This window comes from Ostrea edulis, chromosome 10 (genome assembly GCF_947568905.1).
Source record: "Ostrea edulis chromosome 10, xbOstEdul1.1, whole genome shotgun sequence".
Classification (NCBI taxonomy): domain Eukaryota; kingdom Metazoa; phylum Mollusca; class Bivalvia; order Ostreida; family Ostreidae; genus Ostrea; species Ostrea edulis.
This window is the reverse complement of record NC_079173.1, coordinates 25,107,290-25,121,931: the sequence shown is the minus strand read 5'-3', so window position 1 is coordinate 25,121,931 and position 14,642 is coordinate 25,107,290. Positions and strand designations below refer to the sequence as shown.

At 35.4% G+C, this 14,642-nt stretch overlaps 2 protein-coding genes across 3 annotated transcripts; both read right to left on the bottom strand.

Moving 5' to 3' along the window:
• Window positions 1-6,948: 6,948 nt before the first annotated feature.
• Window positions 6,949-8,830, bottom strand: LOC125666427 (leucine-rich repeat-containing protein 4-like). The gene is made up of 2 exons (XM_048899595.2): window positions 8,734-8,830; window positions 6,949-8,214 (listed from the first exon to the last, which is right to left on the bottom strand). Exon 2 carries the CDS (start codon window positions 8,196-8,198, stop codon window positions 7,161-7,163), a length of 1,038 nt encoding a protein of 345 aa, XP_048755552.1. The 5' UTR covers window positions 8,199-8,214; window positions 8,734-8,830; the 3' UTR covers window positions 6,949-7,160.
• Window positions 8,831-10,264: 1,434 nt separating this feature from the next.
• Window positions 10,265-13,250, bottom strand: LOC125666426 (uncharacterized). 2 transcript variants are annotated; one of them, XM_048899594.2, is made up of 2 exons: window positions 11,379-13,250; window positions 10,265-11,183 (listed from the first exon to the last, which is right to left on the bottom strand). In XM_048899594.2, exon 2 carries the CDS (start codon window positions 11,149-11,151, stop codon window positions 10,300-10,302), a length of 852 nt encoding a protein of 283 aa, XP_048755551.2. In that variant the 5' UTR covers window positions 11,152-11,183; window positions 11,379-13,250; the 3' UTR covers window positions 10,265-10,299. The 2 variants fall into 2 exon arrangements, with proteins under 2 accessions (XP_048755551.2, XP_048755550.2); XM_048899593.2 differs by having other exon boundaries at window positions 10,265-11,302; window positions 12,417-13,250.
• Window positions 13,251-14,642: the final 1,392 nt, after the last annotated feature.

Below are 14,642 nucleotides of genomic sequence, written 5' to 3'. Positions count from 1 at the left end.
AAGGGCTGCAAAATTAGGCCTATGATCGGCGCTTACAGCCTTTGACCAGGGAAGGTTCTTTAGTAGAATAATGAGTTTGGCACCGTAAGATTTGCCCTACTCTGTTGATACTATTCATCTGAAGCTTAGGACCATTTTCATATGAACACCAGTGTGTACAACTTTCGGTGTAAGGGGAATAATGGCAAACAATGTAAGACATTGGAAATAAAGTATACGGTACTGTATTCTATTACTTTGTGTTTTCTTAGCGAATTTCATAAGCGTGGTAAATTGAAGCTCTTTCTGGATTGGCTGTAAGAATTATTTACTTTCAACCAATTGAAATCAAACATCTAATTAGCGCTAAGTGATTTCATAATATAAATTTTCCTATCTTCGTAACTACTCAGAACATCAATCTGATTTTGGTCACTATTCAGAACATCGATATCATTTTTGTCAGTTCTCAGAACGTCGATATGGCCATTGTACTACCCCGGTACTCCCTCCAGCTGACGGTCGAAGCAGATGAAAGCAGGATGACAGGCAATGTGAAATCCCGTTTTAATCAGGATAATCTTAGGATGAACACTAAAGCATCCTATTCTTTCCTGACAACAGGGATCGCATCTGAAGTTGAAGTCTATGGATGTTTTTACTCGAGTTCCGGACAAGGAAAATGTTCCGTATTTTAGGAACTCTGTGTTTTGTACACAATTGTGCCATTGATGACGTGTGATTGAGTCAACGAGAGAGATATTTCCCGTAAATTCACTATTCGTATATGTGGATAAACATTGAAGAAAATACTTCGTGAAGATCTGTCCGATGTATAATGTTTGTATATATTTACATCAATGTGAAAATTTCCTGTTATTGCTTATTTTCTTTTAATAGATATGATGATAAAGTTATGGAACAATGTGGTAAACTATGTTTTGAAAAAGCAGATCAGATCATTAAACATGCAATTTGCAATGTAAATACTTTTGTAAATTTAATGCTAGGTTTTTGTATATCTTTTACTATCGTCAGTCATCTTTTTGGAACAAACATCATTTCTCCTGAGGAAGGGACAGGTCGACCAAAAAAAATTGACCATGTAATGGTTCGTATCGTTGGTCATTTTAATGTATTATATCATATCTGTACTTTCCTTTCCTTCTAGTTTGTGGATTGAAAATACATTAAAAGAGTCGTGTTGTGGAGATGAATAAAACATCATCATTTTGCTTTGCTTTTATTTGGGTTTTTTCTTAAAGGTGATGGTTTTCAGCACACAAAAAAAGATAATAAAAACGAAACGTACAATATTCTGGAAAAAGATATTGTCAATCAGAGTGGTGTTTTTGAATAAGTGATCACCGGATATGAATATTTCATTTTTTGCTGAAGAGCGAATAAAGTAACTGGAACTTGAGAAAACCTGGTTTTGAAAAGTTTCATTTTAATTTCCTTCCTTAATTTCTTCAATATTCTTAAATTCAGTGTTTAGTAATAGTAACAATAATACTTATTATTAAAATAGTGATGAGTAATAAGGGAAATTCCTATTTTTAATGTGAATTGATATACAGTAAATGAAAAGCAGATATTCATTACAAATTCATTCTCTCTCTCTCTCTCTTCTCTCTCTCTCTCTTTCTCTCTCTCTCTGTGTGTCTCTCTCTCTCTCTGTCTGTATGTCTCTCTCTCTCTCTCTCTCTCTCTCTCTCTCTCTCTCTCTCTCTCTCTCTCTCAATTGCGATGTTTTAGATCCATGCAGTTCTGCCTTCATTATTTATTTTTGTAAATAAAAAAAGTTCATTGAAAGTGTCTATGTAATATAATGATCTATGTACGACTGGCAGATTCCATGCACATATTGAAGGGTTTTTCGCTACAATAAAAGCAGTGGGGGTAATCTAAATACAGGTATTTAAAATTAACACGTCAAGTGTTTGACCTCTAGCGAAAGGTGTGAAATATATTGGATCAGTGTGATAGCAGATCTAGGGGAGGTGTTGATGAAAGAAATTTTTCTAATTAACAATTGTTCTCAGTAGCAATTACGCAGTGTGAATGCAGAACGGTAAGAAAATTGACATTTAAAAAAAACATACTAAAAGCTAAAATGTTAAATGTGAATTCTCATTTTCCTCCATGAAATAAAATTGCTATTTGATGATTACAATTGTAAGATGAATTCTTAAATTCGTCTGTGACACAACTTAATTTTTTCTACTTTAATTACTTGTAATTACATGCAACCACCCGGCTTACTATATTCTATTAAGGTTGACCGATCCTCATGTGATGTCATAGATTGTTGCAAAAATCTTTATTTAGGTATCTCATTACACTAGAATTTTATCTAATGGCTCGTTAAAAGACCTCTTATGAAGTATGATTTCGCCATCGAAAGAGTGATACAAACTTTCGACCATTTCATATAATTGTTGTGATCCATCCCGGAATGATAAAAAAGGGTGCTTTGTTTGCAAATAAGATACTCTGGAGTCGTTGTGATTTGATGACGAGACATTATTTGTCGAAATGTGCATCTGTTGCATCAAAATTGGTACCGTATAAGTTTTACATTATGACCCCTGGGTCGAGGCCTCTGCTGGTGGACTGTTAGTCCCCGAGGGTCTCTACAGCCCAGTAGCGACGTACTTCGTTACTAGCTTGAAAATATGGATAGATATTTAATTGCTGTTATAAAATTTAGAAATTCATTTCAAAATTAAGGATTATCTCCCTCACGCATAGCTCTTATCCTTAGACGAATTTGACTCCACTTTTTTGACACACTGTTTTTCCTTATAAAAGCTCTAAAACTTCATTGTTATTTCGGATTTCAAACATTTCGGTTGAGCATCACTGAAGAGACATTATTTGTCGAAATGCTCATCTGGTGCATCAAAATTGGTACCGTATAAGTTTTACATGATATGAACATCTAAGAAAAGATGTCTGAACTACTCAGAATTTAAATTTAAAAAAAAAATATTTATGAAAATTTAAAACGTTATTTGCTAATCTACGGATAAAATCTTTAAAACACATGTCAATTAGAAAAAGAAGATATATCAAAGAAATATGTCTTATAATATTATAAGCAAGACAGTTTATAAAGAAGGTAATTTTTAAACAGGACTACAGATTACATGAACTGTATGTGGATGTATCAAATGGGGGGAATGAGTACATTCATATAGATAAGATAAGATAAGTTTATTCCAATTTTGGACCCAGAGGGCATAACAGTAAGACAGTTTATAAAGAAGGAAATTCAAAAAAGAAAGAAAGTTTACAACATTAACTACAGGTTACATAGACTGCAAACTGCATGTGGATGCAGCATGTTGGGGAAACAAGTACATACATATATGAATTGCTAATCATGTATATATAGGAGTAGATGGACAGTATCAGTATTATACCAATATATAAATAATAAACTATAATGATTTATGCAGTTTTAAAGCATCACTTCTTTTTCGGAAAGTTTGCACTAAATATTCACTCAATTTGACAATTACTGGTTTGTCTTCATTAATCATCAACCAAGTAAATTTGTCCTTATTTGTTAGATAGATAAAATTTTTGTTGAGCTTATATATACCATTAAAACATATTTGACATATATGAATTGCAAACCAGGTGTATACATAAGTAAATGGACAATATCAGTGTTATATCAACATATAAATAATAAATTATAAGACTTTTGCAGTTTTAAAGCATCACTTCTTTTTCTGAAAGTTTTAACTAAATATTCACTCAATTTGACAATTAATGGTTTGTCTTCATTAATCACCAACCAAGTACATTTCTACTCTTTAGTTAAATAGAAAACAAACTTGTTGAGCTTGTATATATTTAGATGCAATAACGCAGCCCACTCCGAATTTTTTTTTTTTTTTTTTTTTTGTGGGAGAGGGCTACAACTCCTCAAGATCTCCGCAATGGTGCAGATGCGGGAGTGATTCACTCCCGCAACATTGTCGATCAGTCTAAACATTTGCTGACTTTCTTTACGTAAATAAAATAAAATGATATTTTATTGAAAGTAGACGTTAACGGTAAACTGACAACTCAAGTGTACGACAAACGGGATGATTTCAGCTTACCATTCTTAACTTTCCATATCTAAGTTGCAATATTCCATTATCACCTGCATATGGTGTTTATATCTTTAACTGATTCGATACGTAAGAGCTTGTTCTGCGTATCTAGTCATTTTTTAAATCGAGGCAAGCTACTGACAAACAAATTGATGGTACAGGAGTTTCAACAATCTCGACTGAAGTCAGCATATCGCAAATTCTAATGGTCGTTATAACCAGGTGCCTAGGAGAAGTAATTATCCCCTGTCGATCGGTCACACCCGACGTGAGCCCTATATCCTGATCAGGTAAACGGAGTAATCCGTAGTCAAAATCAGTGTGCCAAGAACGGTCTAACAATCGGTATGAAACACGCCAGACAACATTTGACCCAATGAAAGGTTGTATCGACCAACTAGATCAGAACAAGCTCTTGTGTATCGAATCAGTTGAGAGATATAAACACCATATGCAGGTGAACTACGTATGTATACTACGGCGAAGGAAGATATTCTAAAATTGTTTTGCCTGCTCTGAATTGTTAATACCCTGCTTGGAAACGCGTAAGCAGTTCTACATATACATGTTCACATTTTCCCATTGCCATATACATGCAATTAGTTTAATTCATAGTGCAATCTCTTGCGCAATTCAATGTTAGCATCGGCGGTCAACTGTCCCATATTCGGCCGTGCAGGTAAAGTAAGGTATGCAATGTGGTGATCTATGTTCACGATATTTGTTTTGTATCTTGTTCGGATTTGCGTTTTCGTCTTTTTGTACAGTTGCATTTGGAAAATGTCCTGTAATGGTTTTGGTTTTATTCAGCGTCTATTCTGTTCCTCTTTTGAATGTTTAGTACCTTTACTTACATCTCTATTCTTTTTGTTGCTTTTTATTTTTGTGTAAAAAATACAGATCAGTTGTAAATTGTTTACTTTATTATTTCCACATGTGCTATTTTCCGTTGTTGAATTTACCTGCAGCTTGTCAATTATTCCGAAGTTAATTTGTTTTCCTACTTTTAATTGGTTTAAAGCTAGAACTTTAAACTTATCAGAGGTCGTTTTAGACATTCACCTTGCAGTTTCATAGCCTGTTAGTTAGAGTAATTTTCATTGGTCATAGTCAGTATATAAACAGCGAGAGCGGTATTTTCAAATCAATCACTTTTGCTAGGGCTAAAGACTCCACAGGTTCAATGAAAGGTGAAGATAACGAACAGTGATCAATCCCATAAGCAATACAAAAAAGATAGTTTAGTAAACACGGATCCCTGGACCCACCAGAGGTGGGATCAGGTGCCTAGGAAGAGTAAGCATCCCCTGTCGACTGGTCACACCCGCCGTGAGCCCTATATCCTGTTCAGGTAATCTTTCTCTTCTTCTCCTCTAGGGTTAAATCCCGGACTGCTCGTGTAGCCTTATTTTCTAAATTCTTTAGAACGTTATCTATACATGTAGTCCCTAGCTGGAGTCACATTGGTTAAAGGATGAATTGGATATCTATTTAGCATTTTAGGCCTTTATAGTGTTATTTATTAAAAATAAATTACCGTATCCCTTGTGATTAGCTTGGACTTTAGAAATTTACAGTGTACTTGTATAATTCACTGACATAGCTCTCCACCAGGTTTAATAGGTCTTGTACGGAAGCTTACTCCCATCTTCTGTGATATATTTTTCCTAGGATATCACACTCAATTTTTCTTCTATATATTATGTTTTTTATTCAATCATTGATTTATTTTTCTACCTTATTTTTGTTTTATATACATTTTGCGGTAATTTTGGAAACTTGTTTGTTATTTGTTATCAATCACAAAATATTCAGTATGGATTTAGTATTTCATATAGATGTACGGTTGTAGAGAAGATGAGCCCTGGATCTTACAATGTATGTCTCCTTCGTCCAAAGATGCTTTATACGAAATTTGAAAAAAATTGGAATGGTATTTATCAAGAATAAGTTAAAACGTTACAGGGGGTGCTTACTCCTCCTAGGCACCTTATCCCACCTCTGGTATATCCAGGGGTCCGTGTTTACATCCATGCAATAAATTGGTTATTATACCGAAACAAAACAAGACTACAAAAATGCATTTGAAAATGGAGCCCGCTTATCTATATATTGCATGTAGCTGAGATCCCCTAACGGTAACACCGCGCTGTCAACGTATTAGAAGGTACAAACAACGAAATACAGTGACATGATAACCAGTTTTTGTATTTCCATTATCCTTGAATGCTGATTTACTTGCTTGTATCAACCAAAATTAGACGATTTAACTTTGTATCAGATACCCGCAAATCTTGTGCCTTACGAACTATGAAAGTACAACGACTTGGATTTATTGTGACATCGTGTTCGATTCCCGCTCGAGCCGGTAAGTGAGAAAGTTTCCCAGTTAACTTTCGCAAGGTCGGTCGTCTCTTCCCAGGTACATTGTATCTGGGTTCTCTCTTCCACCAATAAAAACTGGGCGCCACCAGATTAACTGAAAATTTGTTAAGTGTGGCGGAAAACATCAATCAATCAATCACAATAAACTTCGTCTACCTTGACGTTAAATTTGTGGAAAATGCACGAGGCTGTCCAAGGGGTGAACTATGATGGGGAGATATGATGTTTGAGAAGGAGATATGAAGTTTTATCTTCCCTGGCCTGGCACGTGACTGTCTAAACCAATCAGATTATGCGTTGCATAGAATTCTCATACTGAGGTATAATAATAAGATCAGGTATGTATGAGATGGATGTGCGGCATTCTAAGCATTAGTACCAGGCATTCTGTATGCAACACTTATTACATTCAACAATGTCTATAAACGTTTTTGCTGCTTAGATAATAAAAGAAATAATAAAAAAGAGTATAGTAAGTAATAGAGATTGTATTTCGTATTTCTTATTGACTGCTTCATATTCATTGGTTGCTTCATATTTATTGGTTGCTTCATATTCATTGGTTGCTTCATATTCAATGGTTGCTTCATATTCAAAGGTTGCTTCATATTCATTGGTTGCTTCATATCCAATGATTGTTTCATATTCAGTGGTTGCTTGTCGGTTGCTTCTTATCTATTTTGCTTATCTAAAATTAAGTGTGAAAATAGCAATAACACCAACCATAGTCCAAGAACAAAACCGAGTATTGTCGCACCCACCGCCAGGTGGCGTTTTGTGAGATCCGGGGCTCTGTGATCCGCTTGGATTCATCTCGATTCTCCCTGGACAAAGAAATTCGGGAATTTCTTGAGGAAGCGCTTGACAACCATCATGTGCCTTGTTATCTTCAGGACAATTTTTTATTTCGTTGTTTTGAAGAACATCCTTCATAACTGCACCCGTCAAAGGGGCTTTGCAAGTTCCTGATTCGATTATCGAGGTAAGAAACGAAGATTTAGTGGCCCCCTTCATCCATTCTATGTCGCAGTTACACAGAAATTCACTGTGTGATATCTGTATAGTTTGGACTTTTTCGAGTCCCGTTAAAGCGTTACATTCTAGGTTTTCAAAAGTTACATTCTGTAATACGACGGATTTAAAGACAGTGTCTGAAAAAGCAGAGTTCATTATGTGTTTGAAATTGCCACCGCTAACCTTCATGTTCTGCTTTGAATTAACATTATAAAACGCAAATGGTTGAATTTCGTGCACCGTGGTCTTTACGAAAGTTAGTTTAAAATCAGTATCAATGTTCCAAAAAGCGTATCCCTTCACCGTAGTTATTCTGGAACTGGAGAAAGCGACGGAGGTAACACCCAGATTTCTAAATGCACCCTCTTTTATTTCTCCGATAACGGTCAAATCAAAGGCTACAGTTTTTAACTTTGAATGACGTTCAGGAAATGCGCATGTGCTGATTTGACCGAAATTACAGCGACTGAAATGGATGGAAGTCAGGTTTGGGAGTTTTGCGAAAGCTTTTGGGGGAAGTTCTACCACGGTAAGCTCGTCCAGAACAATTTTCTCTGTATTAGCGGGAAAGGACTGTGGGAAATCGACAGCTGCCGGACACTTGACTAGTGTGGATCTGCAGACGCATTCCTTGGGACAAGGCTGCGCGAAACAACAGCCAAGTAGTGCAACAAACGCAACACTTAATATACCGTGTGTGAGAAGCATGATTGTCTACAATAAGCTGAAACAGAAAGGGAAAATGTAGGTTAATTACAAAATTAATTTTGTTTTTCCATTTCACACAGTGTAAATGGAATTTGAATTATGATAAATAATGTCTGGTGTGTATATTCTTTTTATAGCTGTTGACGTGTTTTGTGATTATGAATGGTGCTACCTGTGTCACTTTATCACTTAATATGCATATTCGTCTGAGTGATTAAGAGAATACAGATTGTGAACTGTTTCATCTTTGCAAAAAGTCCCAGTTAAAGGAAATAACATTTAAATTATCAAAGAATCTGCATGTAAACATTAAAAAACAATGAAATGCTCTATAATCTGAGGACCCTATCCCCGTGTCAATGTCTTCGTTGTTACGATCATTGCACAAAACATGACGGTACAAAACCCGCCTGAGGGCAGCCCATTGTTTTAAGCACTGATAACAAAAACAAACTCCTTATAACACTTTCCATCATATCGATAACGAGAAAAGATCTCGAAAATAAAATTAAAATAGTGATATTATTTGATCTACCTTTTAGTTATCTTTCTTAACGATGTGAATATTCCCAACTCCTCGCGTCCTTATAATCCGACTGTCGGGAACGTTTGTGGTTAATGTCTTTTGTCAGTAAGGCGGTCCGTGCGTGTTTTGCGTTGACACAGGGAATAGAAATTTATTTTCCAAGAGAAATACATACATTTAGCATGTTTCCCATCTGAAACTTAGCATTATGAACTTCTAATAAGGTGGGAAATTGTCTTATTCAATCCCCAAAGTCCGGGTTGGAATAGGTCCTTAGTACCAATTGCCTGTCGTAAGAGGCGACCTTCGAATGAGATCGCAAAAACCGAGGCCCCGTGTCACAGAGGTGTGGCACGATAAAGATTCCTCCCTGCTCAATGGCCATAAGCGCTAGGCAATAGGCCTAAATTTCGCAGCCCTTCACCGGCGATGGTGACGTCTCCATATAATTGAAAAATTCTCGAGCGGGACATTACACAATATACAACTAACAACCCAAAGTGTAATTTAGAGTAACAAAATAGCATCACTGCGATTCTGAAAAATGAGTTGGCGTAGGAACTAGGTAGGGGTCGTGGAGATTGATTGGAAAAAAAATGACAAAAAGCCAAGTAAATTTTATCTTAGGCTGTGTTTGCACAAATCTTGTTTTCACCACCACTACATACACACTCACATGTACGAACACATACTCGTCTGAAAACACAACCTGCTTGGCGAGGATTCACACAAACATGAATAGCATCAATAATATTGTTGGTCTTGTTTTTTACTTCCCGTCGAGAATTTTTCACTCATATTGAGATATATCCCAGTGAACTCGAAATAAAAGACACCACAGAGTCGTCCACTTCTGCTTCATACTTAGATATTTAATTGAAAGTAGATATCAAGGGCAAACTAACAAATCAACTTTATGACAAACGGGATGATTTCAGCTTCTCCATCAACTTCCCCTATTTGTCCCGGTAGCAATATTCCATTATCACCTGCATATGGTGTTTATATCTCTCAACTGATTCGATACGCAAGAGCTTGTTCTGCTTATGGTAAATTTTTAAATCGAAGCAGGTTACTGACAAAGACGTTGATGGTACAGGGATTCCAACAGTCTCGTTTAAAGTCAACATTTTGCAAATTCTACGGTCGTTATAACGATCTACTTTGTCAATACAACCTATCAAGGGTCATATGTTGTCTGGTGTGTTTCATACCGATTGTTAGGCCGTTTTTGGCACACTGATTTGAATACGTATAACTCTGTTTAACTGATCAAAATATGGGGCTCACGGCGGGTGTGACCGGTCGACAGGGGATGCTTACTCCTCTTAGGCACCTGATCACACCTTTGGTATATCCAGGGGTCCGTGCTTGCCCATCGTTCTATTTTGTATTGCTTATAAGAGTTATGAGATTGATCACTGTTCGTTATCATCACCTTTCATTGATATCTTATTCAAGACTATATAATCCTTATCGCTCACTTCCTGTGCATAACTGAGGTATGTGAATTATATATAGCATACAGAAATCAAAAAGATTAATTTTCTAACTGTTTATTCATCCTGAAGTCTGTTAAGGACTTCCTTGTTTGTTTTTTTTTACTCTTCTGGTAAACATAACGTCCATCGGCCAAGAACTATGATTACTGTTAGTGAATTCCGATTCCAAACCAAACTGCTTTAGGAACTCCACAATGAAATCGCCACTCTCTTTGCCCTTGTGTGCCATAAACTCCATTAAAACACAATCTACACGAACACGATGAAAGAATTCTGATGCACCTTTCAGAACATTTGCTTCGAAAGATTCTACGTCCATCTTGATTATGACATGTCCTTCAAATTCGTAAATATCTAGAAGGTCGTCCAATAAAATGGCGTCGATTACTATTACGTCATCATTTGCAGACACGCCCATTCGTTTCACAAATGTTCCCCCGACATTGAGATGAAATTTTCCCAGAGAAACTTTTTCTTGTTTGAATGACAGTGCATTATGAATAATTGACATTCTGTTCTGCAACTGATTAATCTTCATTGAGGCACAAAGTCGTGCAACATTGTCACCTAAAGCATCTATTGCAATTACCCGATTCCCAAGCTCTGCCATTGTCAGGGAAAATGCTCCAACATTTGCTCCAATGTCGAGAAATATCAATGAGGGGTCTGATTTGAGAATTTTATGAATTCTCTGTATATGCTGTTCTTCCCATTTGCCTTCCCGTATTATTCTTCCGGAAACCCATTTGTCTATGGAAGTAGGGTACACAAAAATTGCCGGGGACTCTTCCCAATTCAGCTGCGCGCGCACGAAATCCTCACGTCTCTGACAGATGTCATCCTCAACGTACCAAATGCCGTTCTCACAAGTTAAAACTTTACCACTGATGCCATCGTCATCAAGGAGTCTTCTTTTACCGTTCATACATTTTGAATACCAAAGGAAATACAGGAATCCTAAGAAAATGATGGAATAAACAACTGCTCGGTTTAGAAATTTCATTGGTCCATGAAGAAACACTTCGTTACATCTCTGCGCTCAGTAATAATACAAGTACAGGCAAAATTCCTTTTACCTTGAAAAACAAAATAAAATTTCATATTAAAATTAGTAAGAGCTCGTAAGTTGTTTTTAATGAAATTATAACGTACCTTGACATCTTGTGCACTATTTTGTGACAGTCTATGATGTCACAGTGTTGTGTTAGAATCCTTGCATGAAATAGTTCCCTCCTGTGACGTCATAAGATTTGTAAAATCAATTATTCATTTAGATTTATGCATGGTATTACCATAAATTTTGTTGAAGTCATTTACAGTGGTTATTGTATATAAAAAAAAAACCACTTTGTTAAACATAAAATATTTCAAAAGTTTAAATGATATTTTATGAATAATCAATTAATATATGTTTCAAAATATTGAATCTAAGGGCGATAACTGTATTTTCATTGAATACGTGATCAAGTTCATTATGCGATGGGTTTTCTTTATTTGTTACAGAAACTTTGAATAGTTTTGTAAAGAAACAGTTTCATGAAACTATTATGAATACTATTATATCGTGCGTTTTAACCAGTTGTTTCTGAAATTTTGATAATGCTGTTGAAGTAAAATTGCAATTTTCTGAGGTTGATAGATGATTCTATTTATATATGTCTCGCATCTTAAAAAGTGCGATGGTAGTCATACTTTATTCGATAATTTATTAGTTTAAATTCTAATAAAATAAAACAAAAAAAATATTAACAGAGAACACGAATGCTGACAGTGAATATACGAAACGGGGAAAACAAGTTGTCTTTAGTGTTAATGCTGTAGGCAAAAACTGAACATAAAAGGAGGTGGTTTCCAAATTCCGGTTTCATGGTTCAAGACACTTCTTGTGAAAAAAAAATAAAGGCTGTCATTAGTACCCAGGAATATGAATACATTGTCTACAGTCGTTCACTGTCGCATATACTGTCGTGCACTGTCGCATATACGGTCGTGCACTGTCGCATATCATATCACTGTGTACACTGTGGAATCCTCATTGTTCGTGGGGGATTAATATTCGTGGATTTTGTGGGTCACCCACGAATTTATGTGTCCTCGAACATTTTTTAAAACCAAGTAGAGTTATCTCTCCTAGTGACATCGTATCGTTTACGAAATTACGTCCCCACGAACCAGCAAAATTTTGCTTACCCACGAACATTGGCTCCCACGAATTGAAATGATTCCACGGTATTGCCTGTAATATATAGAAATCATTGTGTGATTGTAATAAAATCAAAGAAAGATAACTCTGCTATGCTTAAAGGTTGAAGCAAAATTGATGGTCTCTTAAATTTATGCTTCTGATCTAAATTGTATTGTGTTGAGGTTGTTCTAGCACAACAGTAGAACCTGTATCAAGGTTGAGGACACGAATGAAGTGTTTTGGATGCGGCGATAAAGACATCTTAGATGACCATTGGTAAAAAAAAAAAAAAAAAGCAATAAAAACGATACCATTGACATCAAGACTGGGCATGGTCTTGGCAATATGTTTACACTCGTGAAATTCTATTTTCCCATAATTCTCTTTTCTCTTTGTTGCGCAGAATTTACGTGAATTAGGACCAGTGTCGTATGATTTACGTTACGTTATAGACCCCCCCCCCCCCAGCCCGGAAAATCGGGTCCCGTTTAGACTTGTGCCCGTAAAATTGGGTCCAGCATAGAATTTCCCCAGTGAAAAAATAACTCCCATCCACTCCGTAAGAAAAAGTGCCAATTTCAGTGTAATGGAGGTGTGATGTGTAATGGGCCATTTTTTGCATTACAGAGTAATGGTAAATTGATGTAATGCATTACTTGTAGAAAAAATATACTGCTGTGCACATTGCATTTACATTACTTCAAATATTTGATGATATTTTGGAGGTTTAGATTAATTCGTTATATTAGTGATTGACATTTAGATCTTGTGAACAAAAACACCAGACTGATGTTCTATGAAAGATGAAACGTTTGAAATATTGATGACAACCAAATGCATAGCTGCAGAACTGTAGCTCTCTGAGAAAATATTGTGACGGAACAGAGATTTTTTCTGTTCCGTCACAATATTTTTTTCTGAGAGCTACAGTTCTGCAGCTACCAAATGCAATGAATAACTTGAATGCATTTCCTAACATTAATTAATATTTTGTAAGTTTATGTTACTGTATATCCAAAATTCATAAATCATTATAAAGAAAGAATTTTTCTGTCATTTCTTTGATATCAGTATGTCATGTAATGTGAAAAAACAGCGAGGATGATAGTAACGGAAATGAATGATGATAGTAACGTAAAACTTTCGTTACTATCATCCTCGCTGTTTTTTCAACGACGAATTTTCTGTTCATATGAGCCGTATAAAAGATAAAATAACACCTGATCGTAATTGTTGCTAGTGTATGATATTTCTTACCTACATATCATTCGCAAATAAACAATAGAAATAGATATAATAAGTAAATGTGGTCTTTCCGGAATTTCCTTCCGCCATCTTGGGATGATAGTAACGATCGTTACTATCATCAGTTTAATACCAGTGAATATATCAGTAAATATCGTTGAATTTCTCATCAGCTAGAAATTGAGAGTGGTAGATTTTATAACATTCCAAGAAATAAAAGACTATGTAGATTATGTTCATTGTCACAGATTGAAGATGAGTTTCATTTCATTCTGATCTGTCCATTTCATGATGAAGAAAGGAAAATGTACATAAAGAAACATTACTATAAAAATCCCTCTGCCTTCAAACTCGTTCAACTGTGGTCATCAAAAAATGTTACAGAGTTGTGTAAATTGGGTAAATATTTGTATTAAGTACGATCAATCACAATTCATTTAAAAATGTATTTTATTTATGAAATTCTCCTTGCCCTAATTAAACGCCAGGTAACATATAAATATGAAAGAGGGACACATGAAGATAGACAGAGGATCCGCCTAGTTTAATATAGCATTAGGGGAATCTCCTCACTATTCTCAATGCACATCATTTACCACACTATGTAGAACTTATATAGCATTACTGATGCTTTCATCAATAGACAATTGTACTAATGTTAATGTTACTATTCCGCATAGTCTTCTTCCTTATGTTATACTTTATATGTTAATCAAATTATTGCATTATATTAGTATGTATATACGTTAAATGCATAGAGTCTTTCGTTTATCTAAAAAATGACATCACAATATTTTGTAAGAACTCAACAACAACAAAAATGTAGTATTAATTATGAGTTTTGAAATTGAAGTCATTTTGACATTTTAGCCCTTTATTAATTAAATGTTTGTCTGGAGGACAATATATTAAACTGGCACCCCACTGATTGGTGGCTACACAAAAACATAAGAGATGCGAAGTCAACAGGATACCAGTTTAAGCAA